The sequence below is a fragment of the Rhinatrema bivittatum genome, unplaced genomic scaffold, assembly GCF_901001135.1.
Source record: "Rhinatrema bivittatum unplaced genomic scaffold, aRhiBiv1.1, whole genome shotgun sequence".
Classification (NCBI taxonomy): domain Eukaryota; kingdom Metazoa; phylum Chordata; class Amphibia; order Gymnophiona; family Rhinatrematidae; genus Rhinatrema; species Rhinatrema bivittatum.
The window spans coordinates 61,974-89,876 of NW_021821052.1; the positions used below are offsets into that span (position 1 = coordinate 61,974).

A 27,903-nucleotide genomic window follows, 5' to 3' on the forward strand; every position below is an offset into this window, starting at 1 on the left:
GAATATATTACACCAAATGCTATGGGAAGCATTTTCTCTAACGAATGGAGGTACGTGTAGGGAGAAAGTGGAAATACATTAACAAATGTACACACAGACATTCAGCACACAAACCTACTCGATTATTTTTTTCTGACGCTGCAGGATCTGTCATCCAGGCTCCAAACCGAGATCCAGATGTCTTGACTGTAATGGGTCCTGTAATTTTCATCAATTTACCACATGCTGAAATTAGAAAAACATAGAGGCACATCATGAAAATTAACCTAAACCAAGCCTAGTCACGCTGTGGTAAAAGTGTCTGAACAATGAGGCCAATTGACTATGATATATGTTTATGCTAATGAATTGCATTGCAGGCTTGCAGAGGGAAATACAAACTTCATAACACAAGTTGGGGACAATTTTCATATGCGTGACTGGGTGCAAAGTCCACGGGTACTTTTATACCCATGTACCTTGTAGTTAATTGTCACAGGAAAACTACCTGGGTATGTATGTATTGTCCCATCCATGCCCCAGGATGGCCCCTTTTAATGTATCTATTTTATTAATTGTTTATTTATTTAAGTGATTTATATTCTATATTTCACCCTCTTTCCCACTCTGAGGGTTGCAATTTACACCAGGGAGATCTATCTGGGTAAACCCTAAGCTATCCAGTAGGAAATGGGACATTTTAACACAATTTCCCATTTTGTTTCAATTTGTTTTTTAAAACAAATGAAATGTAATTTGGTTTGTTTTGGTTTTTTTTGCTTTAAAAAGAATGAAAACAAATGAAATTTCAGTGTTCAGGGAGGTAGCAGAATCAGGAGGAGGGCCCACTACCCCAGGGCTGCCCTCCTGATTCTGCTACTTCCCTGAACCCTCTTACCATGTTGATGTGCTTCATGGGGCAGAAGCAATCCCCAGTCACTCCTGCCCTGCTGGTGTTATGATTAAAAATGGCACCAATAGTTTGAGGCTAGTAACATTTTTAATTTTATCTGTAGCAAATGGTATCAGCCTGAAGCTGCCTGGTGCAATTTTGTATGGAAAAGTTCACAATGGCATTCATGTTGGTCTGCCAGTGCCATTGTTAATTTTTTTGTACAAAATGGTGCCAGCCAGTATCAGGCCTAGATTGAAACTATTTTATATGGAAAAAATTATAAATGGTGCGGGTCTTCATCTGCTGGTGCCAGTTTTAATCAGAGGACCAGTGGGGCAGGAATGATTGAGGGTTGATCTTTCCCTGTACAAAATATCAACATGGTAGAAGGGCCTGGGAGTGGGGTTTGTTTGATTTTTTTCTTTTTTTTTCTGGGACAGGGTTGACATATTTTTTGCTTTTTTTTACTGTTTATGTTTCATTTATTTTGTTTGTTTTTTGTTTTAAGAAAATGAAACAAAGAAAAATGAAAAAACTCCATGAAAAGAAAACCACAATGAAAAACAGTCTTTGCACACCTCTATTACCCAGTTAGATCCCTTTGAAAATTGTCCTTATGTTCAATGCAAATAGGCATATGCAGAATAAAAAAAATCCATTTTATTTATTTATTCGATTTATATTCTGATTTTGGTTCATTCATTTGTTTCATAAGTCACAGTCATTCATTAGGTTCATTTTATTCATTCATTTGTTTAACATTATAGTCAATGGAATAAGCAATACAGTTACTTTGTGTTACCAATCTGCTAGGGAGTTAGCTATCTGGTATGCTCTCCTCCTCCAGAGGGCAGAAGTTAGCAATCTGCTGTCACTCACCCTGCCAGGAGGGCGGAATTGGCAATCTGTTCTGCTGTTCTCCTGAAAGGGGAAGGAGTAGCGTTAGAACATGACCTGCTCCTCCAGAGGGGAGGAGTTAGCTATCTGTAGATGTTAGTGAACTGCTGTTAGATGCTCCTGTAGAGAAGGAGGTAGCAATCTGTAATGGATCAACTCTCCAAGGAAGAGGAGTTGGCAATCTGTATAGTAACACTCTTCTGAGGAGAGGAGAGGACAATAGGTATATTGTACTTCGCTACTGAGATAGCAATCTATCATGCCTCCACTACAATCTGTATATATATAATCTGTAGCAATCTGTATATATATAATCTGCTGGCAAGTCTCAAGGAAAGAGGAGTAGCTGTCTATATAATACTTCCGTGAGTGGAGTTAGAGGTCTGTAGTGGTTAGCTCCCACAGTGACGATAGGAAATGACCACTAGGAGGAAATGGTGAATCCCTGGGCCGATGGCAGATGACAGCACCCCCAGGAGGAGATCCTGAGAGGAACCACTGGCTAGGCTAGAATATGAGATAAACATAAATAGTTCTTTATTAAACTGGAAGCTGGTCCACCAGGGGTGGCAGTAGTGAGTTGCTGTGTTTGGCAAGGCTGAAGTCCTTCTAATACTGGAATATAATCTCTGGGTCGCTGAGCTGTAGAGAGAGACTAGAAGTAGTGAGTAGACAGGGTATACTGGATACAAGGTGGTACACTCACAATCGTAGATGTCTGCAATGGTCTCTATGCCACAGAGAGTCTTCAGTACATTCAGGAACAGGAGCTGTAGGCGAGCACTGGTTCCCACAAACAGTCTGTAATAAGAACTCACAATTGCTGTATATGAAATGGCTTCTAGAGTAGAAAAGAGTCTGTAAAGGATTATAGGAACATGGGCCCTCGTGGAGTGAGTACCGGTTCCTATCTGTGATCTTGCCAAAGTAACTCTTGATCTCCATACCTGCGATAACATCTTGGATGGAAGGGAGTCTTCAGAGCTATAGAAATGTAGGCCCTCGTGGAGCGAGTACCAATTCCTATGTAATAGAACTCACTGTGTTCACATCTGCGATCGCCTCCAGGCAATGAGGAGTCTTCCGAGTGTTCTGGCAATCTGAAATCAAGAAGAGAGAGTTGAGCCCCTGTAGAGTGGGTACTCTTGGTAAGTTTGAAAAGGCCGAGCAGTGGGGAAGGCTTCCCCTCGCTGACTCAGATCGTTGTTGCAAGTATCGTGGACTGCCGAAGTAAGTCCTGTTGGAGTTCCTTGCTAACTCGTTAGAGGTTAGCAAACAGAGACCTTTTAAAGTGCAAATGGATGATGTCACTACGGGGGGATGCCCCCAAGGTTTGCACCCTTGCTGGTACAAACTCTGGCGCGCTCCCTTACGTCATCAGGATCATGGCGGATCCAAAGCATCAGGCCAGCCCGGGAACACCGGGACCAAGAGGCGGAGAGAAGCTGAGGCCACATCTGTCCATCAGAGCCGAAGGGAGTCGCATCCCAGGTACAGAGGGTGGAGCGAGGGGTGAGAAGAGGCATGAATGCAATACTTTAGAAAATCCCAATTTGGATGCCCAATCATTTCTAATGAAACTGGTGCGTAGACTTCATCAGAAGAGTTAAGGCATACAAGCGCATCAAGCTTGTCAGTGTGCCACCAAATGTGACATGAAGAGCCCAAGCATGTGCAATGGGGCAAAATGATACCATCAATTGCAGAAATTCACCAAGACACCATCAGAGGAGCAACATAGTAACAAGAGTGCCCAGATCACCCCAAGGTCTGGCCAGTTTTACTGCTATTTTTCAAATAGTGGCATGAGAGGGGCAAAGCAGCACCAAGTGTAGAATGAAGAGCTCAAGACACCATGAAGGGAGGACAAAGCACCAAAAGAGGCAGAAAACCATATCAAGGCAATGATGGAGGATGAAAACAAGTGAAAGATTGGCATGTAGACCCCAAGGCATCTTGAGACAAGCAAATCAGCTACCCAGAGTAGTAAGGACACCCTAAGGCTCCAAATGATGGGCAAAAGGCACCAGCCAAATTGGTAGAAAGCCCTAGTCAGAGAGAAGCAAGAGGAAATCCCTGGAAGAGGACTGATATAATTTCCTTATGGCATCAATAGGTGAAGTAGTTAACTGTTTAGGCTTAGAGTTGTTCTTCACTGGAGGCTAAGATGCTACTGACTAGAGGCACCAAATGCTCATTAGCCACTAGCTGTTTAATATTCTGTGATTCAGGGAATCCAGAACTCAATTCTGAATCAGCTTTTGCAAATACTGCTTCTATTACCTCAGAAGAGTAATCATAGAGAAGTGTGGTCCTGATTCCAGGTGCTGCACTTCTGCAGCCCTTGCCTTTGCAAGAATTGTCAGCCAATGGAGTTTGAAGAAAATATCCAAGCGGGCATAAAACCATTAAAGATAACTGGGATTGTAAGACCTATATAAAGCATTGGATATCTAGAGCAAGACCAAGACTTGGCAAGTACCATAAGACAAGGGCATTTGGACAGCACTGAGAAGACATCCATTGTAGAGGAGGAAGCACCCTAAGATACAGACTCACTTGGAGTAGTGGTGGAAGCAGTTTTGCTGGCAATTATTAAAAACTAAAATGGTAGGAGCAGAGCAAAGCAGCAAGAAGAGCAGCCAAACCCCCCCTCCCCCCCCCCCCCCCCCCCCCCCCATAATTTATACCTCAAGGGTTGAGGTAGGAAGAAGAAGAATGGAATCAGAGGCACCAGTAGGAGCAAATCGGTACTTGGAGTGGCATGAAGGGATGAGGAATGGTGCAGCAAGCATGCAAAGCAACAGATGGCCAAAGCAAGACCAAACGTTGGCAAGTACCAGAGGGGAAGGGGATTTGGAAAGCACAAGAAGACAGTTGGAGCAATGGAAGAAGCAGCCTAAAGTATCAAGTCTGTCTTGGAGTGATGGTGACAACAGTGGAATTGAAGATGAGTGTAAACTGAAACTAGGAGCAGAGCAATGCAGGAAGATGACTAGCCAGAAAAAAAAAAACCCTTAGCTGTATCTAGGATTGGGGCAGGAGGAGGAAGAATGGAATGAAATGCCTGAAGAGTATTGTAGCAAGTGTGCAAAGCAACAGGTTGCCAGGGCAAGACAAAGAGTAAGCAATTAACACAGGGAAAGGGGATTTGAAAAGAATCTCAGACTGGTGGAGTGAGGAATGTAGTTAATCCTACCAGTAGCACATGCTTCTGCCAATCTGGAAAGGTTAAGTCATATTCATGTTATATAGATATAGCTGGAACAGTAAAACTACAAATCGCTCATTAAATCATTTATGGTTCCATCTGTTACTTGTGTAACTGTGGTGACTGTAGAGCTAATATATGCAGACAAGTACTGACCCCTCAAGACAAACTGCAGGAAAAACAGCACAAAGTCATCAAAAATCCCAAGGCTTAGAGTGTGGTCCATCACAAACAGCACAAAATGTCTAACCCCCCAAGGCTTAGACTGCAGTCCATTTTGAACATCACAAAGTTGCCTAAACCCCCAAAGGCTTAGCTGTGGCCCATCACAAACAGCACAAAGGTGTCTAAACATCTAAAGCTTAGAATGCAGTTCATTGCAAATAGCACACAGGCCTAGACAGCAAAATGGAAAATCAGAAAAAAGGTAGGGTGGGAGAAGAAACATCTATTCCTTTTTCAATTTCTGTTTCTGGGGATAAAACACACCAGTATGACCAACAAAGTAGCAAGATGAGAGAACTAGGTTGAGACCCAAACAAAACATGGCAGCACCAAAATTCCCATGCTGGTACATCATAGGCATGGCAGCAAGGCTCCTAAGGTGGTACATTTTGGGCATGGCAGATAGGCAGAGTAGTAACAAGACCCCTAAGGTGGCACATCTAGTATATGGCAAATAGACAGAGTAGACCTAAGTTGGTATATAAGGAGATATTACAAAATAATGTATGTATTGATACTGCAATTGTACTCCCATTCACAGTACTGTCACACACAAAAATACATATATAGTGCATGTATACTGAGCTGTGCGTGTACTCAGAGCTGACTGACTCTCCACACACAAAAAAACCCAACCCTGTTAAACACTAACAGAACCAAAATGAGTGGCAGCCTGTTAAGACTCCTCTTCAGTTGCTCACCTCACTGGTGACCAGACAGAAAGAGACAAAAAAAAAATAATTAGCACAACTACAATTACTCTGACCTTCCCCCAGTGAAGAGAAAAATAAAAAACACCAGCAGGGTCACTGCCTCTGTATTTCTGGCACAGTGAGTAAGACCACTCCAGCAGAGTGAAGATTGGAAGCAGCCCTTTACGAGAGCCAAATCCAAAAGTTTCTAGCTTTATTTTAAACTCAGAGAGTGTCTCCAAACACGTCCTTCTCTACCAACTGCTAGAGAGGAACTACAGAGCTGCTTGCATATGCTCAGTCTTTACAATGGGATTAGGTCAGTGTCTCTTGATCCAGATAGCAGCTATAGGTTTGTTAAAAGATTCTGGAGGTATCTACACCAGGGGTGGCCAACTCCCATCTTTTAGAGCCACACTGGCCAGGTTTTCTGGATATCCACAATGAATATGCAGAAAGCAGATTGGTATACAGTGGAGGCAGTGTATGAAAATCTCTCTCATGCACATTCATTGTGGATATCCTGAAAACCTGGTCTATTTGTGGCTTTCAAGGACCAAAGTTGGCCATCCCTGATCTCTATCTTCACAGGACTGCCATAGACTTCAGTGGGCATCATAGAATAAGTTGAAAATTTTCTCTTTGTTCATGGGATCCATTCATTTTGGGGGTCCATAAATGAAACAAACATGGACTCATTCATTGCATTTTATCCTTTCATTTTAAACAAATGCATATTCTTAATAAACAGTTCACTTGTCATGCTTGAATTTGTTATAGCACTTTTTTCAAGTAATTTATTGAGGATACCAATTAGGACTGTACTGAAAGAAACCCCTGAAGGCAGATGCATGCATAAATTAAATGTAAGCTTCTAAAAATAAGCATTATTTAGAGTCTGGGTCATATTTGAGCAAAATAGTTGAGCTTGTTTAAAAAATGAATACAAATGGTTGCCCAAATGCTACCATTATGACTGATGACTCTAATTCTGCTATAAAACACTTCGGGCAGGGCCAGTACCAATCACTAGGACCTTCCCCCCATGCTCACATTGCTGAAGTGCTCCTGCTGCTGCCCTGTCAAAAGGAGACCAACGCTGGGTGTGGTGCTTCTAAATATTGCTGCAGGTCACTAGTGCATCTTTCTCCCGAGAAAGAGCGAGAGAGGCCAATAGAAGGAAGCAGTATTGAGAAACACCAGGCTGCTAATGCTGCTCTCCTATTGCCAGAGCCAGTCTGGGGCAAACATGTAAGGGAAAAACAAGGCTGTAAGTAGTGGCATGTGTGAAGCTGGCATTTTTCACTGGGGTGGAGGAGGGTGCCAATTTCAGTTTTTGCACAGGGCAATGATTAGCCTAGGGCTGGCCCTGGACATAAGCACAAGAAACAAATATAATATTTCTCTCTCAATGTTCCTTTTGTCTTTTTACATCTATAGTGTGTTCTGTTCTTACAGTTGATTCACCCTCGATCTTTCTGTACTGCAGATGATAAATATCTTTGGATATTTTTTTTCCTACAAATAGCACATGTCTTAAAAGGTCCTGTTCAGGAGATGGGCAGAGTAGGCAACATATTTTTAACATGGCTCAACAAATGAATTCCAGGCAGGCAAGAGGTGGAGCCACTATAGATGCTTCATAACACCCTCCATACATCTCCTCTAGGGCATACATATTTAGGTCCTTAATTTTCATCTCGTATGGCTTTTGGTGCAGAACCCGCAACATTTTGGCTGCCTTTCTTTGGCCTACGTCTAGCCTAGCTATATCCTTTCAGAGGAATAGCCTCCAGACCTGAACACAATATTCTAGGTGAGGTCTCACCAACAAGCTGCACAAAAGCATTATCACCCCTTTTTTCCTGCTAGTTATGCCTCGCAGTACGCATCCCTCTGGCCACCACTTCTCACACAGTTTTAGTGCCTTGAGGTCATCGGGTACTTTCACCCCCAAGGTACTTCTCTTAGATGGTGTATATCAGCTTTTCACCTCCTATTCTATACTGCTTCTCAAATTTCTGCACCCCAAATGCTTGACTCTTAGAGAGTCATTTTTAAATAACCCACATAGGCTAAAGTCTGTGGATACTTTTACCTGCAGGCTTGAGCCCATAGTTTTTAAAGTGATTTTGTGCACCTGAATCTGCTTTGAAAATCTGTGTTGTGTGTTTCACTGGCACCAGCATACACACCTGCTTAGGAGGTGGCGTAACTTTGTGCATGTCCATTTACATGCATTGTTTCAAAAACTGAAAGCACGTGTGTGTAAGTTTTGAACCCTGCTCCAAATTGGCTCCCCAGAGTGGCTCTTTATAGTGCAAATGAACGTGCACATGAAATGACTTTTTCGTACACTTTTAAACGCACAGTCCCTGGGCAATATTGGCCATTTAGGTGTGTAAATCATTTTGAAAATTTCTCCATTAATTTACAAGCATTCAGCCTCTCCTCAAGTTTTGTTTTTGGTTTTTTTTTTTAGATCACTTCTCATTCTGTCTACTCCCTCAGTGGTGTCCACTCTGTTGCAGATCTTAGCATCACCTGAAAAAAGGCAAACATTTTTCCCTCTAAACTCTTTGCAAAATCACACAAAGATACTGAACAGAACTGTCCCTAGAACCAATCCCTGAGGCACTCCACTAATCACTTTTTTCTCCTCAGAAATAATTCCATTTCCCACTACCCTCTGTTGTTTAGTGCTCATCAAGACTCTAATCCAGTTCACTACATAGGGACTTACCTCTAAGCTGCTCAGTTTATTGAGTCTCTTATGTGGGACAGTATCAAAAGCTTTTCTGGAATCCAGGTAAACCACATCCAGTGCATGCCCTTGATCTAATGCTTTAGTCACTCAATCAAAGAAATCAATCAGATTTGCTTGACATGATCCTCCTCTGAAAAAAACCATGCTGTCTTGGATCATTAAAATTTGCCACTGTACCTGAGGACTAGAGGGTAGCTAATCTAATGCCAATTAAAAAAAAAAAAGTCTCCCTAAGTGATCCAGGAGACTACAGACCAGTAAGCCTGACATTGCCGCTGTAACATTTAGATTAGGGCGAGCTGGTCAATATGCTGCAGTGCATTTGAATTGTCAGAAGGCAAGTGACAAAGTTCTTCATGAAAGGCTTCTGAGGAAATTGAAAAATCAAGGAATAGAAGGCAGTGTCTTCTTATGGACTGGCAACTGTTTAAGAGATATGACACAAACAGTAGGACGGAGGGTAATTTTGCAATCACCATGTAATATAAGCTATGTCAACTTTAAAAGCAGACTTCTGTGCATAGGTTTGCTTTAAAAAGTTACCCACAATAATGCACACAAACTGATCTGTGCAAAGATAAATCTGCTCTTTGCAGGATATAATTGTGCATGCTAATTTACAGTACATGTATATGTTTTAAAATAGAAAGTGCATGTAATACCAAATCCACCTCAACTTTTTCCTCCCCCTCCCGCAGAATGCTTCTCTTTTTTGCACATAAAAGTATGCATAAAATAGGATTATACACATACTTTTATGCATACAAAACCTGGGCAATTTTATAACAAACCATTTAGTGGACGTAAATTGCTTTGGAAATCATCCATGAAAGGAACAGATTTCTCAGTAGAGAGGGGTAAGCAGAGGAATGGTTCAGAGATCTATACTGGGACTCAAGTCATTTAACTTATTCATTAATGATCTAGACAAGGAGCAATAAGTAAGGCGATCAGATCTGCAGAAGAGACAAAATTATGCAGTGTGAGTAAAGCTCAGACTGTGAAGAAGTGCAGAAGGCCCTTGTGAGACTGGAGCATTTGGCACCTCAATGGCAGAAGTAATTTAACATTGGCAAATACCAAAGGATGCACATGCGCAAAAATAAGCCCAAATTTGAGAACAAATTTCACTTGATTTTACCTAGATAACTAAATAGTTACCAGGGTTTAGTCGTCAGCAGCCTTTGTGGGTAAAAGTTCCTGCTCTGTTTAATAGTGTGGGTGCTTTTACCAGTACTGTAAGGGGGCAGGAGTGGGAAACGATTTCCAGGAATTTCATTTTGAAATCCCTGTGCATGCTTTATAGCACCTATTGTAGAGCAGGTGGAAAGCCATAGGCACAGACGTACCCATGGTACTGGCTGGCCCCAAAATTTTCAAAGGGGAGTTTCCCTTTGAAAATCCACTAGCAGACCATTGGGAACAAAAGTACCTGTGGCCCTGCAAGCAATTTAGGGACTTCAAAAGTTGCTCTCTATATGTAACCAATGCTGGCTTCCACAACATTAGGAGTTACCTACAGACTTTAGAGCTCTCAAGTTGACTTGGCTAATGCAAGCAATGGGCTGGTTTTAAGACTGGGATCATCACAAGCGGCTCTGTTTCCTTGGAGGGGTTCTTGGTTTTCTGTATGTAAATTGGCCATTTTTTCCATTGTGCAGCAGGAAAAGTTCCTGTCACATGCTGAGAGCTGTCAATTATTTCTTGAATTTCAAGTGCTGTGGTGACAGTCAGAACCTAACTGCAATATATTAGTTCTTATGGCTTCCGAGAACTATTACAACATTAGCATTATGCATCCGATATGCTTAATTACTTTTTCACAGTGGGGTGAGAATTAGCAGAACTTCTTATTTTTACACATTGCTTTCATTTTTTCCCTATCTTTACTTTTCTAGCAAGCCTTCTGACAGACAAGAATTAATGTGTGGTACAAAAGTTTAGAAGTGCTGGACTTTTTGGCTTTCCTCATTGTTTCCTGTGGATCTGGGCCGTGTGAGTGATATGAACATAATTACATGACTGAAGCGAGCAAGTATTTTTGACTTTTTGCCCTTAGATTGTTTCGACATTGTGCTCTCTGTGGTTTCTAGGGATGTGAATCGTTTTTTGACGATTTAAAATATCGTCCGATATATTTTAAATCGTCAAAAATCGTTAGGGCCACGATACAATACCAATTCCCCCGATTTATCGTCAAAAAATCGTAAATCGGGGGAAGGGGGAGGGCAGGAAAACCGGCACACTAAAACCCCCTAAAACCCACCCCCGACCCTTTAAATTAAATCCCCCACCCTCCCGAACCCCCCCCCCAAATGCCTTAAATTACCTGGGGGTCCAGCGGCACACTAAAACACGGCACACTAAAACCCCCTAAAACCCCCGCTGAACAACCTCCTGCAGTCGATCTCCTGCCGGCACCATTTTCCGTACGGAAAACGATTCACGGCAGGAAATCGCTCCCGCACCTCCGCTGGACCCCCAGGAACTTTTGGCCAGCTTGGGGGGGCCTCCTGACCCCCTCAAGACTTGCCAAAAGTCCAGCGGGGGTCCGGAACGACCTCCTGCGTCGAATCGTTTTGGTCTATGGCCGCCGCCATTTTGCGGCGGCCATTTTGCAAAATGGCGCCGGCTGAAGACTACACGATTTGGTGTGCCAGTTTTCCTGCTCTCCCCCTTCCCCCGATTTAGCTACGGACCGCCGCTACGGAGGTAATTTAAGGCTACGGAGGTAATTTAAGCTACGGACCGCCGCTACGGACCCCAAGGTAATTTAAGGCATTTGGGGGGGGGGTTCGGGAGGGTGGGGGATTTAATTTAAAGGGTCGGGGTGGGTTTTAGGGGGTTTTAGTGTGCCGTGTTTTAGTGTGCCGCTGGACCCCCAGGTAATTTAAGGCATTTGGGGGGGGGGGGTTCGGGAGGGTGGGGGATTTAATTTAAAGGGTCGGGGGTGGGTTTTAGGGGGTTTTAGTGTGCCGGCTCACGATTTTAACGATTTTCATGATACTTTACACACCCAAACGGCAACAATACGATTCCCTCCCCCTCCCAGCCGAAATCGATCGTTAAGACGATCGAGGACACGATTCACATCTCTAGTGCTTTCCCTATCCAGTTTCAGATATTGCTGATGTCAGCAGAGTGCGTTTGCATGTCTGAGAAGAGATACTAAGCCTCAGACATATAGGGCCCAATGTTCAAAACACATTCAGCACTATTTAGCTGGATAAATGGGACTTATGCGACTAAGTAGCAGCTGCTGAATATGCCCGTATGTTCAGCGGCTTCTGCTTAGCTATATAAGTCCCTTATATGGCTAACGTAAGCACAAAAAAAGTGGGCGTGTATTGGGTGGATCAAGGGAGGAGCAAGTCAGACGTATAATTTATATGCCTAACTTCCAGTATTCAGAGCTGGATGTATGTATATGTCTAAGTTTAGATGCCCCATTTAGCAGGTCTAAATTTAGCCGGGTAGACTTATCTGCAAAGTGTGCACATATACGTGTATATTGAGCAGCTTTGCTGTGCTGCTGAATATACATTGTAACTTAGCCAGATAAGTTCTAATCGGCTAAGTTACTTACATGGCCAGCTTTGAATATTGGGTTCTTTGAGATGAAGTTGATAATGCAGTATAGTGGTAGCAGGCCTAAATATCTGAATTAAAAGGATTTATTTGGGGATGCAAAGATGCATGGAGCATTTTGGTAGCATTTTCAAACTCAGGACACAATTATTTATATTTGCTTTTGGTGGCAAATAGATTTTTTCCAGAAATTTTGCAAAGCTCCAAGTGGAGATGAATCATCCCCCATAGTTCACAACACTTCTTCCAGCTAAAAGGGAAGGTCCTTGATAAAACTGATGCCAGAGATCTGACTCTTGCTGTGACAAGAAAAGAATGAACCTCTGGGAGATGAAGCACATCATCTTTTTATTCATTGTCTCAAGCAGAAGCCTGTGGCTTCCAGGTTTTCATGTAAGCCATCAAGCCTCTTAGATGGCATATTAGCATCCAGCTGCTGCACCACCTGGCCAGCCAAGAATGCATACTGTCGAGAATTTTACACATCATTTGAAAAAGGGTATAAGAAAATTCAAAATTCTTTCACTATCAAAGAGAAGTTGACAGAAAATGACATTCTGTATGATATAGTACGTTCTGTGCTGAAATAACTGAGAATCGAGCCCCTAAGATTTTCATCAAAATCCCCATGTCTTTAAGCTATAATGTCTCTGGTAAGTTTTGTCTCATGAATGAATAATTGATTGTGCACAAGTATAAATCTCTACAGGTCATTACTGGATATCTCTTGCGTCCGCCTGAATCATTTTTTTATTTGTTTCATGAGAAAAAATATCTACTTGTTAAAACTCAGAGATATTTAGCCATCTGTGGATCCAGAATTTTATAGATTAGAAACCTTGGCAAATACTCATAATTATCAATCAGACTATCAGACAAATGGTCCGCAGGTGCTAAATGCCAAGATACAGAAGGGCATTATTTGGGTTTAATTGTTCAACAGTATATAAGCTATTGAAAGGATTCAAGATTTATTTTAGAATGCTAGGAGTTTATTTTTGGGGTATTTGTGTGTATTCGGGGGGCGGGGGGATTGGCACTCATTGTGCTCCTGTCCCTGCCTAGTGGTGCAGGACATTTTTTTTGGGGGGAGGGGGGAGCCCCAGGGTTTGTTTATTTATTCACATTCGTATGCTGCCAATACTGGGATGGTTAACAATAAAACATATTGTACAATAGTATTTCAAAAATTTTAAAAACAAAAATAAAGTGGTCACACAGAACATCAATACAAATTCAGCAGTAAGTAATTAAAAGGCTTGACTGAGCAAAAATGTATTTAATGAGGTCTTAAATGTCTTTGTGCATTCCATAGATCTTAATTCCTGATACAGAGAATTCCAAAATGTGAGTAAAACTATTGAAAAGGCACACTCCTGTGTATCTGCGAGCCTAGCTTGTTAGGCTGTAGGCAGATGTAATAGAGCACTCTGTGAACAGCGAAGAGCCTTAGTTGGATTGTAGATCTGCAACATGGCGTTGATGCAGGGAAATGAGTTATTGGCGAGGAGCTTGTGTTCTTGCATGAAAATTTTCTATTTGACCCTCCACTGGACTGAAAACCAGTGGAGGTCAAACAAAACAGGAGTGATATGATCTTTTTTTTATTCAGACCTGTAATGAGCTGAGCTGTAACTTTCTGCAAAAGTTGCTATAGTTTCATTGTTGATACTGGCAAACCCAAATAAATGGAATTGCAGTAATCCAGTGTCGCCATTAGAAAAACTGGACCACAGAGCAAAAATTACTAGGTTGTAATATGGGTTAAAGTCCCTGCAGTAGTCTTAAAAGCTAGATGTAACAATTGCTCTTATTTGCGGAATACTTGATAGCTTAGAGTCAATTATGACTCCCAAACTCCAGGCCTGAGCAACAATGAGCAGATCTGTGCCCTCAGTTCTCATAGGTGGTGGGACTGGAATAGAGTTACTGCACTAGATTTCTAAGACATTTTTGACAAGTTCAATGTGAGCTTGTTATGAGTGAGCCAGTGCTTAATCGTGATCAGATACAATGAGAACATGTCTGTCACCACTGCCAATGAGGGGGCCGTAGGAATGTAAAATTGTATATCGTCTGCATACAGATGAAACACCTCACTGAGTCTAGTTCGTAGCTGAAAATAGGCATTAAATAGATTTTGAACAATAGTTCAGACAGAGCTAAGTCTTGTGGTTGTCTTTGTCTCTTTTGGGAAGAGTTTGGAGAAGAAATGTTGTTGGAGTGATACCGAGTAACTGATGGTTTGTGTTTTATTTAATTGTGTTTAACCTGGCTGTGTGTTATGGTGGAGTGTCTCTTAAAGAGAGATGAGAGGAGATGATTGGTCAGAGAGAGTGTCCGGGAAGGTAACAATTCTGGGTCTGTTTGGCAGGATTTGCCCTTTCTGATTGGAGTGGAGGAAGAGAAGGATATAAAGGATGTGGGGAGCCTGGAATAGCCAGCCTTCAGGCTGGTGGGCTCGGGGACCCTCTCAGGAAGAAGCGGAGCCTTGCAGGGGCTTTTCTCCTCAAGGGAAAAGGCTCAAGGCTGAAGAGCTGGAGAAAGTGGTGATTCCTTCTCCTGAGGAAATGGCCAGAAGCTAGGAGAATGGGGGGTTCAAAAACAAGGAATACCTCAGAGGATGGCCAGAGCATGGGGAGACCTGATTGCTGCTGGAAATGAGATGTCAGGAGGTCTCAGGAGAAGGCTGAAGTCTACAGAGGACTGAGTAAATTGAGGGGTATGGAATGAGAGGCCCCAGAAATAAGGGATATGAACCCCCAAATCACTTCTTTGCCATGGATAGACCATTACCTGATCTGTTAGGAGTTGAGATCATTTCCAAACAGTACACCCACAAAGGAAGCCTTTACAAAGCTGGCATGGCTGGTGCCAGCCCGTGCTGCCACACCCCTCCCCCAATTCATTCAGTGTCTGTCCTGGGCCCATCAAATAAAGCCCAGCTCCATCCTGCAATATATATTTTTAAAAACTGATAAACTCCCCCGCCCAAAACACATGGATGAGGAAGTGTATTAGGTACCCTAGGCAAACCTTACAGCCTTGCACACACGCCCCCCCTCACACTTCCACAGCCTTTACAGACACTCACAATTAAATTATGCATTTATAGCAAATTGTACATGAAAAAGAACATTCAAGAGTCTTCTGAGGTAAAAATATCACTTACAACATGCATATGGGAGCAGACTTTCAAAGGGTTACGCACGCTGGGCCTATTTTCAAAAGGCCCAATGGCGCATGTAAGTCCCAGGGCTTGAAAAAATGGGCGGTCCGGGGCGTGGTGGGGGCATTGTGGGGTGGTCTGGGGGCGGGGCAGGGGCATGGCCAGAGGCCTCTGCAAGGCCGCTGGGCCAGGAGATTGCGCGCCAGCAGTTGGCCGGCACACATAACTTGTCAGATAAAGGTATTGGATTTTTTTTTTCGGGCTAAGGGGCGGGACAGTTAAGGGAAGGTGTGGGGGGGGGGGTGGGGAAAGGAAAGTTATAAAATCGGGGATACATTTGTGCAAGCCGGGTAGTGCGTACAAGTGTCTACTTGCCTCTGGAACCAACTGAGGCTCTCTCACAGGATTTCTCCCGTTTTTTGTTTCCCAGGTTTTTTCTTTCTCTCTCCTTACAGGTTCTCATTGCGCTCAGAGACTTCCGGGTTGTGCTCCTGCCCCCTCAGTGACGCGGCCGACGTCATCGGGGGACGCTGAGGATAAAAGAACACCAGGGACCCAGAAGGCACCGTGTCTACTTGCCTCTGGAACCAACAGAGGCTCTTTCACAGGATTTCTCCCGTTTTTTGTTTCCCAGGTTTTTTTCTCTCTCTCTCCTTACAGGTTCTCAGACTTCTGGGTTGTGCTCCTCCCCCCTCAGTGACGCGGCCGACGTCATCGGGGGACACGGAGGATAAAAGAACACCAGGGACCTGGAAGGCGCTGTGTGCCGGCGGCGCGCACTGAAGGGGCACAACAAAGGGGCATGCCCCTTTGTACGCCCCTTCGTATAGCCCCTCATACACCCGGAAAGAATGCAAATGGAAAAAGACCACCACCTATCCAACAACAGGATGACACACACAACCACCACAAGCTCGACATTCACCATCCAAGTAAGCACAGGAAAGGGTAAGTATGCAAACAACACAAAGAAACAACAACACAAATACAATCACAGCCACAAAATAAAAAACATTATGATTACAAATAACCTAATTCCAGTAAAACGTACCAACAGTACCAATTTAAACAAACTAATAATGATCTCCTTTCTTCTAGTCAATGCACAATCAGTGACAAAAAATTTTCCCATCATCATGGACCTGATATATGACACAAAACCTAATTTTATAGCAATAACAGAATCATGGCTAAAAAAAATCAGATGTAGTTCTAAAGAACCAGTTCCCAAACAAAAACTACGAAGTCTTCTTGATCCCAAGAATAAATAAAAGAGGGGGCGGATTAATTATTGAAAAAATATTTAAAACTAAATTACTCCTGATCTCAGCACTAATGAATCATGAAATTGCCCTTTTTGACGCGAACCAGTTTCAAATCTGCTTGGTCAACTGAACCCAGTCTCCTCGAACTAAACATCTCCCCACTTATAGAATTTTTCACAACTCATCTAAATCCCTCTAAACCCACCATAATATTAGGTGACTTTAATTTTCACATGGAAGTTCACCCCCTATCTAATACCTGCCAAACACTAATTGACTAATGACGGCATTAGGTTTCAAACTGATCACAGATAAACCAACACACAAAGCTGGCCACTCATTAGATCTTACATTCATTAACAGTAGCTTCCTTGAAAACATAAAAACTGAATACACACAAATCTCATGGTCAGACCACTTCCTCATTAACTCTCAGATCAAGCACACAAGACCAATAAAAAAACAAACCATAGAACCAGCTGAATTCTCATACTGTCCCCCTTTCAACACTGATATTATACTTAAAGACAGACTAATTGAAGAATTAACACACATCAACTACGCAAATAGCCACAACGCAACAACCGACTGGTTAAACAAAACCACTACTTTGGCTAATGAATTAAACCCTCTGCAAATGGGCCGCATAAAAGAACCAAAGTTAAATAATCCATGGTATAGTGAACAAATCAAAGAAATAAAATGGAGCCTTAGAAAGAAAGAAAAAGAATGGAAAAATAACAAAACATCTGAGAATTTAACTAAGTACAGAAAACAACTAGCATACTACAAAAAAAGTTTAGACACCAAAAAAAAATACTACAGCTCAAAAATAGAAAAATTTTCAAATAACGCCAGAACCTTATTTAACATAGTAAAGAACCTAACAAGTGACAATACAAACAACCACTTAACCCTAGAAGAGAACCAATGCAATCAGGTAGCTCAAGTCTTTAAAGAAAAAACTGAGAACCTGAGAAAAAAAATCCCTAACACTACAAAACAAGAGATTAAGATGCCCACTAGAGACGTTAGTAACTGGTCAGAATTTGAAGAGGTATCACATGTTGAAGTCGAGAAAATGATAAATCAAATGAACCCTGCTACCCACATAATTGACACCATTCCCATTATAGAACTAAAAAAACTAGCCAACACAATAACCCCAACTCTAAGATCATCAACCTCTCACTAGGGGGTAGATTTTATAAATCTGTGCCCACGCGTACTTTTGTTCGTGCACCAGGCGCAAATGAGTATGTGGGATTTTAATAGATACGCGCGTATCCATTAAAATCTGGGGTCAGCGCACAAGGCTGCCCAAAATCCGCAGCCTGTGCACGCTGAGCAGTGCAGCCTGCCTCCATTCCCTCCGCTTCCCCTCCCTTCCCCTACCTAACCCACCTCCTACCTCTTCTTGTACAAGTTATGCCTGCCAGGCCAGCCCGGTGCGCGATTGCCAGGCCAGCCCGGTGCGCGATTCCCAGGCCCGGGAGCTGTTTCGGAGGCCTTGGCCATGCCCCCAAAACGTCCCCGGGCTGGAACCATGCCCACGACATCGCCTGACATGCCCCCCCAGGAAAGCCCCAGGACTTACGCACGTCCAGAAGCTTGCGCATGCCGTCGAGCCTACTCAACATAGGCTCGGCGTGTGCAGGGGGTACTTCGGCCAGGTTTTCAGGGGGTACGCATGTATATTACGTGCGTACCCCTTTGAAAATCTGGCCCTAGATGAAGGAGTAATGCCAGATACATTGAAAGGAGCTATAATCAAACCAATAAATAAGAAAAAGCACCTTGACCCCCCTAAATTTCAATAACTATAGACTAGTTTCAAACTTACCCCTATTAGCCAAGCTAATTGAAAAAACAGTACAAAAACAATTGTCAAACCACATTGAAAGTAACAACATATTATATCCAACACAACATGGGTTTCGTGAACACTACAGTACTGAAAGTCTGCTATTAGCTTTATCAGATAATATCTTAAGAGGCTTTGATACAGGAACACACTACATTCTGGTTCTATCTCCGCAGCATTTGACACAGTAAACCACAAAATACTACTCAATAGACTGAAAGAAATAGGACTCACTAATAAAACAATAAAATGGTTTGAGTCATACTTAAACAATAGATGTTTTCAAGTACAAATCAAATACACACTCTCGGACAAATTCACACTGCTAACCGGTGCCCCACAGGGATCAGCCTTGTCGGCAACACTCTTTAACATTTATCTCCTCCCGGTATGTCACCTACTAGCGGGACTTGGAATCATTCATTATATATACGCAGATGATATACAGCTACTGCTACCCATTGTAAACACCATCGAAGAAACTATGAAACTTGCCAATATGTATCTTGAAATAATCAAACAGCTTTTAAATCAGATGGAACTGGTAATAAACATCGACAAAACGGAATTCTTACACTTGAACATAAAAACATTCATCACATACAACCAACACTCACAATCAAAAATACTCAAGCCGTTGAGCTAGCAATAAAAGTCAGAATCTAGGAGTAATAATTGAGCCTGAGATAAACATGAAACAACACATCTCACTGAAAATAAAAGAAGGATACGTGAAACTAATGATCCTGAGAAGACTAAAACCTCTACTAACACTAAACAATTTCTGCACAGTTCTACAGGCAATGATATTCGCAAGCACAGATTACTGTAACTCCCTACTTTTAGGACTACCACAATCTGCGATTCGGCCACTGCAAGTATTACAAAACTCAGCTGCTAGAATTTTGACTGGCAAAAAAAAAAGTGACCACATTACAGGAACACTCTCCGAATTACACTGGCTCCCAATTGAACAAAGAATGCAATATAAGGCTTTATGTATAATTTATAAACTAATACACGATAAAAAAGCTGACTGGCTTAACAATGCACTGCGCGTACATGTCTCGTTTAGAAACCTGAGATCTGCTAATAAACTCTACTAACTGTTCCCTCTGTCAAAACAGCACCCCTCACGCATGTAAGGGGAAGAGCACTATCACTGGCTGGCCCCGTGCTATGGAACACCATGCCACTCAAAATAAGGCTGCAGAGAAATTTGAAAATATTCAAAACCAATCTGAAAACCTGGCTCTTTAAACAAGCTTTTTATAAAGATAAAGAGAAGGAGAAAAACAGTTGATTGATACGCGTATGGCCGGCGCCATTTTCCGTACGGAAAACGATTCGCGGCAGGAGATCGCTCCCGGACCCCCGCTGGACCCCCAGGGACTTTTGGCCAGCTTGGGGGGGGGGCCTCCTGACCCCCACAAGACTTGCCAAAAGTCCAGCGGGGGTCCAGAACGACCTCCTGCAGTCGAATCGTGTTGGTCTATGGCCGCCGCCATTTTGCGGCCGCCATTTTTCAAAATGGCGCCGGCTGAAGACAACACAATTCAATTGCAGGAGCCCATTCCGCACCGCCGCTGGACCCCCAGGTAATTTAAGGCATTTGGGGGGGGGGGGTTCGGGAGGGTGGGGGATTTAATTTAAAGGGTCGGGGTGGGTTTTAGGGGGTTTTAGTGTGCCGGCTCACGATTTTAACGATTTTCACGATATTTTAAACACCCAAACGGCAACAATACGATTCCCTCCCCCTCCCAGCCAAAATCGATCGTTAAGACGATCGAGGACACGATTCACATCTCTAACATAGATGCTAATGGGCTGTCCAGGAGGCCACATGACCTGTAGAGAATGATGAAGAGTTCTTGAAATATGAGGAACGGGTTGCCAAAATGATATCTCGGGTGAAGATGGATAAAGAAAACTTGGATATTCTATCTAAAGTGGTATGTAAGGCAGCATTCCAAAAACATGATGTGACTGTTTTGACACGGATTTGAGAGATGGTGACACACCCATGACAAGTCATTCTACTCCCAAATCTGGGTACGACTCTGTCTTGGTGGAACTCTTGCCTGCTGGAGGAGATGCTATTCCTGATGATTTTGACATTCCAGACCCGTGGCCTGGACAGCCTACCTTACCTGGGTTTACTCAGGTAGGGTAGCGAGTGGAGAGTGATTCAGATGGAAGACCCTTGTTTATCTCAGATCATAATGATGCTGGAGATGGATGAGAAACCTGGAGATCGAGACAGGCTTCAAGAGCATTCAGAAGTAAAACTATTCTTCAGAGAATGGCAAAAACTGTCTTCAAGAGGGAGTGCTCTTCAGAAAAGTAATGAGGAATGAAGAGCCATACCAGCAACTTGTAATTCCAAAGAAATATCGTCAGAGAGCACTGGAAGGGGTACAGGATGAGACAGGTCACCTGGGCTGTGAACGAACTTTGGATTTAGCATGTGCACGATTTTATTGGCCAAGAATGGCAGTGGGTGAAGACCTGTGAAAGATGCGTGCGGAGAAAGGCTAGAGCAGAAAAGGCAGCTCCCTTGGTAAACATAAAAGCTTATGTTCCCATGGAACTAGTTTGCATTGATTTTCTTACTCTGGAGCCTGACGACAAGGACACACGAAATATCCTAGTAGTCGCAGATCATTTTACTAAGTATGCTCAAGCGTATCCCACTCGAGATCAGACTGCAAGAACTGTTGCTATTACCTTGTGGGAAAATTTCATCTGCCACTATGGATTTCCAAAATGAATCCATAGTGACCAAGGGGCCAATTTTGAATCTGAACTCATCTCAGAGCTATGCAAAATAACAGGCACAAAATCCAGAACCACTCCATACCACCCTCTGGGAAATCCAGTGGATCGCTTCAATAGAACCTTAATAGATATGCTGGGTACATTAGAAGATAAGCGTAAAGAACACTGGAGAAAGTATGTTCGCCCACTTGTGCACGCCTATAATTGTACTCGCAATGACAGCACTGAAACTTCTCCATTCTTTCTCATGTTTGGGAGAGAACCACGGCTTCCAATAGACTTATGCTTTGGCATCAGTCCAGTGGGACACAATGCTAAGACTCATCACCAGTATGTGAAAGAGTTACGTCAGAGGCTAAAGTATGCCTATAAACTAGCTACTCAGGAAGCTGAGAAGTACCAATTAGCCAACAAACGCAGATGGGATGCAAAAGTGATGCCATCCTCAGTAGAAGAGGGTGATAGAGTGCTGGTTAAAAATATGAAGTTGAGAGGAAAACACAAACTTGCTGATCAATGGGAACCCTCAGTGTACATTGTTGTGAAACAAATTGAAGGGTTACCAGTTTATGTGGTAAGGCCAGAAACAGGGGATGGGCCAGAAAGGACGTTGCATAGAGATCTATTGCGCCCCTGTGGATACATTTCGGGAAGGGAAGAGAACAATATCACACATGAATCATCCAGTATCAACAAGCGACTTGAGATAAGGCAAAGGAATGAAGCCGATGATAGTAAGGATGACTATATCATGGAGAACGGAAATCCAGATCCAGTAGAAATGGAAGGGAGTACATGTACTGGTGAAACTCGGCTAAGTGGAGAACTAAATCCTAATGCAAAGGAGTTTCATCCAGAATCATGGGGAGGAGACCCTTCGGTAGCTTTCATACCAGCAACCCATGATAACTCATTTGATTGGGACAATGCAGTTGATGAGGAACAGTGTACATCTTCTTTGGAAGGGGAAAGGACTTTAAATGAATCAGTAGATAAAGTAGGGTTACCAGCATGACCCCAAAGACTGTGGAGAGCGAGAAAATTGCCTAGCAGATTTGATGGTTTTGAAGTGCAATTGCCCTAAGGGGTATATTCTCACAGCATGATAAGTCGACCTTACTCAGAGGACCCACTTGAAGTGTGTACAGCTATGCAACTATTAAATAATATGATGCAGGAACAATTGAGCAAACAAACAGAGTTAATATATAAGCTGTGGGCTTAAGTACCTGTCGGGGACGTCAGGTTTTAAGGGGGGACAATGTAACCTACTTTAGTAAAAAAAGACAAGGACACTGAAGAACTGCCAATTGGGTGCTGTCTCTTTAAGGGCTGTAAACACACAGCCCAGCTGAAGTCAGTTGGGGCATGTGCAAACAGACCATTGCTTCCTGAGCAAGACAGAGAAAGTTCTTTTATGTGCCCTGAAACTAAAGACATTTGTTTGTTTTAATTAAGGATCCATGCTATGAAGGATTAGTAACTTGCAGGTCAATACAGTAAAGTGCAGCCGTGGTTACCCTGTTTCTAACCCGCCTTTTACTCACAATTTGGCCGCGTTAGCCCAACCCGCGATCCACTATCCCCTTTAACCCATTCTTACCACCTCTTTAAATCAACGGGTAACCCTTTCCGCCTGCGGCATGTATATGAGATGTAAACAATCGGATTAGCTATTCCCCCCCCCATTCAGTAACGCGCGCCGCGGCTATCGCCTTTTTAACCTGCAGTTTAGCCGCGTGTTTAAGCTGCTAACATACCGCCTACCCTTACCCCTGCGTTAGAGGCAGGGGTAAGAGTAAGCGGCAAACTTTCCCCCAGCCCTCGCTCACCTGCCCTGGCCGGTGAGCGAAAAAGGGGCAGCCCAGTCCTCTATACCATCCTCCCGAAGCAACGAAAGCGAAAAAGGAGAAAAGCGACATGTGACTTACTTTCTTGCACCCCTCCTCCAGAGATGCACCGCGGCTCCCCTGCCTCCCGGGGGCTGCCCCCTGCCTCCCGGGGACAGCCGGCGGCGAAAGACAGCACGTCGTCCACCCCCTGTATTTTTTTTTTTCTTGGAGGAACAGAAAATGCCAGTTTCCTTGCTGGAAATAAAGCGACCCCCACGGGTCTGCCTTGTCTTTTCGGGTCTCTCGGTTTGGCTGCTGCAGGCAGATAAGGAAAGCGGCGTGCGACTGGGGGGGGGGGGGGGGGCAGCGTAATCCGTGGCTTTCATTGCAGGCCGCTCGAGGGCCCCTGCCGAAGCCGCCCTGCCTTCCCTGCCCCTTCCAGCCCGAGTCATGGAGGACCTTCCGTTTGCCTTTAGTTTTGCTAATTGGGGCTCTCATTCTGGGAGGGACAAAAGGCCCTGAGTGGCCTGGAAAGCAGGGGTACAAGAGAGCACCTTCAGGCCACCTTCCCTGCGGGGCCTCGGCGGCTGCGGAAAAAGTAAAAAGCTGCAAAAAGTACAAAGCCGCGTGATTGCTTGCGGAGGGAGACTTCTTAAAACAGAAAAGCCCCCACCTCTTTATTGATTACCAATCTCGCCCCCCCCTAGAAAAAAACAAAGTGTTTCAGCTCCTTCGGTTTCTCTTTTACTGCAGACACAGGCAGCACTCAACTTATTCTGGAGGAAAGCTGCAAGGGACCTTTCTATTATTATTTCTACCCGAAACAAAAGCCCTCCAAAACCCCACAAACCTCTGATACGATCGCTCCAGCTGCGGCCACTTCTCCTGCGTGCATTCAGCCTGTACGTGCAATTTGGCCGCTCAAGGCGTGACGTCACAACGTTACAGGGTAACCACGGCTGCACTTTACTGTATTGACCTGCAAGTTACTAACTACTACCCTACAAACTGATCTCCACTATGAAGAGGGCCTTCTCCCTCGCCGGCCCCACCCTTTGGAACTCCCTGCAAGGTCCCTTGCAGGGAGTGCCTCAGGGATCTGTATTGGGACCCTTACTGTTTAATATATTTATAAATGATCTGGAAAGAAATACGACGAGTGAGATAATCAAATTTGCAGATGACACAAAATTGTTCAGAGTAGTTAAATCACAAGCAGATTGTGATAAATTGCAGGAAGACCTTGTGAGACTGAAAAATTGGGCATCCAAATGGCAGATGAAATTTAATGTGGATAAGTGCAAGGTGATGCATATAGGAAAAAATAACCCATGCTATAATTACACAATGTTGGGTTCCATATTAGGTGCTACAACCCAAGAAAGAGATCTAGGTGTCATAGTTGATAACACATTGAAATCGTCGGTGCAGTGTGCTGCGGCAGTCAAAAAAGCAAACAGAATGTTGGGAATTATTAGAAAAGGAATGATGAATAAAACGGAAAATGTCATAATGCCTCTGTATCGCTCTATGGTGAGACCGCACCTTGAATACTGTGTACAATTCTGGTCGCCGCATCTCAAAAAAGATATAATTGCGATGGAGAAGGTACAGAGAAGGGCTACCAAAATGATAAGGGGAATGGAACAACTCCCCTATGAGGAATGACTAAGGAGGTTAGGACTTTTCAGCTTGGAGAAGAGACGACTGAGGGGGGATATGATAGAGGTGTTTAAAATCATGAGAGGTCTAGAACGGGTAGATGTGAATCGGTTATTTACTCTTTCGGATAGTAGAAAGACTAGGGGGCACTCCATGAAGTTAGCATGGGGCACATTTAAAACTAATCGGAGAAAGTTCTTTTTTACTCAACGCACAATTAAACTCTGGAATTTGTTGCCAGAGAATGTGGTTCGTGCAGTTAGTATAGCTGTGTTTAAAAAAGGATTGGATAAGTTCTTGGAGGAGAAGTCCATTACCTGCTATTAAGTTCACTTAGAGAATAGCCACTGCCATTAGCAATGGTTACATGGAATAGACTTAGTTTTTGGGTACTTGCCAGGTTCTTATGGCCTGGATTGGCCACTGTTGGAAACAGGATGCTGGGCTTGATGGACCCTTGGTCTGACCCAGTATGGCATTTTCTTATGTTCTTATGTTCTTCCTACAGATCTGTGCACTGAGACATCCACCCCTAAATTCAAAAAGAAACTAAAAACCTGGCTTTTTCTCCAGGCCTACCCGTCCACCAATCCCTCTACATGATTGTCAGCTGAAATTTTTCGTGACTTTGTTCTCTGATTATTACTTGTTACCTTTCTGTAAACTAGTTATCAGTATTATAGTAATTGTTTCTTGTTTTCGCTGTTAACTATAGTTCCCGTTCCATGTAAAGGCCTTTGCCTATCTGTTCTAAGCTAACTGTAAACCGATACGATGTGCAAACGGTTGTCGGTATATAAAAAACTCCAAATAAAATAAATAAATAAATACCTGTCATTTCAAATGTCATTTGAAATGACAGGTACCAGCGCACCCAGGTTACTGTATAGGCGCTGAATAGCGCTCTATACAGTAAAATGGATTGCGCGGGCCTAACCCATCTCGGACGCTTCTTGGACGCGGCTTGCATTTGCAAGCTATTTAAATAGCATATCGAGCGGTAGGTGAGCCGGACTGTGCGTGTGGCAAACGCGGGTGCACCTGGCACTAACGCAGCTCTTCCTACCACTCCTTACTGTATCGGCCCGTTGAATTGCCAGAGATTGAGGGTTCCCTTGGCAATGAGGGTTCAGCAGTTAGGATTCAAAGAAGTGCTGACGCCATCGCCCACCCTTCAGCATTCAAACTGCTTCACAGTAAGAAAACGAGCTGGGACTTTGAAATAAATGCAAGGACTGTGTAAAGATTGGAGATAGCTGCTGAATTGTCACCAGTTGAAATCTTTGAGCAGTATTTCATGTCTGAGCTACTACACTTTGCATGTGTTTGCAGAGTGAGCAGAATGATTGCTAATTATTCAGTAATGTTTAATGCTGTTATATGTTAATGCAGTGTGTAACTTCATTATTGGTGCTGGGTTATCAGTTGAACTGCAGGTCTCTACAGCTTTAACCTTGTATAGTCTGGTTAACCCTGAAGTAATAAACTAAAAGAAACCAGTGCCATATACATATTACAAAGTTACACATCCCACCTCCCTCTGATGCAACTTCATGTTGTTGCATGGGCAGGATGCTGTGTAGCAGAAAAGGCCCTGACGCCGGCAGAGAAAGGCAAAGGAAACCTTTAATCGCCTTTGCCACCAGCGCCAATTGACTCGGGACCCAGCAGGTGGGAGGTAAGAGGGTAGAATTGGGGATCTGAGGTGGGGAGTATGAGGGGATAGGACAGTGTGTGTGTGACCTGAGGTGGGGGGGGGGGGGAAATCTGTAGATGTGCTGGGCCTGAAATGGGGGTTGTATGGGAGAGCGGGAGATGTGTTGGACTTGAGGAGAAGGACACACATACCACACACAAGAAGCAGCTGCATAAGATGGGGAACATAGAGAGAGAGAGAGAGAGCAGAAGCTACTTGAGGAGAAAATCAGAAAGAAAAAATGGTGTATGATCATGTGAACAGTGAGAGACAGAGAGAGAAATTGCTGCAAAACAGAAAGAAAGAGAAGCTGGAGAAGGGGTAGAGAGAGAGAAGCTGCCTGAGGGGAGAGAGGCACACGCACGCATGCATGCAGCATCTGCGTAAGGAGGAGGACAGAGAAGGAGAGAGAGTGAGAGAGAGAGCAGAAACCGTTTGAAGAGGCAATCAGACGAACAGAGAGAGAGAGAAGAAGCTGCCTGAGGAGGGAGGCAGGGAGAGGCATGCACACACACACACACAAGCTGCTGCATGGAGGAAGGAGGGAGAGAGAGAGAGAAAGAAGCTAGAAGAGGGGGCAGTGAGAGAGAGAAGCTAGAGGAGCTGCATAAGGAGGAGACACAGAGAAGTTGCCTGAGGATGGGGGGGGGGGGGGGGGCACAGGGAGAGAGTAAAGTCTGTTTCGGTTCATTCCAGCTTTTACAGACACCCATAAATATTGACAGCAAAAATGGTGGCATCTGCAAGTGGAAGTAGGATGAGTAAAAAACAGTTGTCAAAAATCGTGTATTCAAAAGTTCGTGGATGGATGACTTTTTCGAGGTGGAACATGTAGGTAAAGTTTTGTGCTTGATTTGTCAAAAAACAGTTGCTGTTCAAAAGGAATACAACATAAAGAGACATTACACTACAAAGCATGCAAGTAAATTCGATAGCCTCATTGGTCAACTATGAACTGATCGCATCAACTTGTTGAAACAAAGCATCATCAGCCAACAGTCTTTGTTTAAAGTAGCCAATCAGAGTTTCGAAGCAGGTCACCTTTTTCATAGCAGAAACCATAGCCAAGAGAGGAAAACTGTTTCCAGACTGGAATTTGGTTAAGGAATGCTTGGAACTGTTTACAGTTGTGGTTTGCCCAGATAAGAAGTCTGTGGTGAAACATGTCAGCCTTTCTCATCAGACTATTGCTAGAAGAGTTGATGACCTGGTGACAAACATTCAAGAGACTTTGATCAAGAGACTTGATGCTTGTGAGTTTTACAGCTTAGCAGTTGATGAGAGCACAGACATAAGTGACACTGCTCAACTGGCAATATTTGTAAGAGGAGTTACATTAACATTTTCTGTCATCGAGGAACTGCTTTATATCTATCTTATGAA

The 27,903-nt window shown here is 43.5% G+C and overlaps 1 protein-coding gene across 1 annotated transcript in view; it reads right to left on the bottom strand.

Annotated features, from left to right (window-relative positions):
- The window catches only part of LOC115082398 (noelin-3-like), a 60,282-nt gene that overhangs the window by 11,834 nt on the left and 20,545 nt on the right, over positions 1-27,903 (bottom strand). The window contains exon 3 of the mRNA XM_029586617.1: positions 119-225. Coding sequence (XP_029442477.1) covers positions 119-225 — 107 coding nt within the window. The remainder of the gene's footprint in view (positions 1-118; positions 226-27,903) is intronic.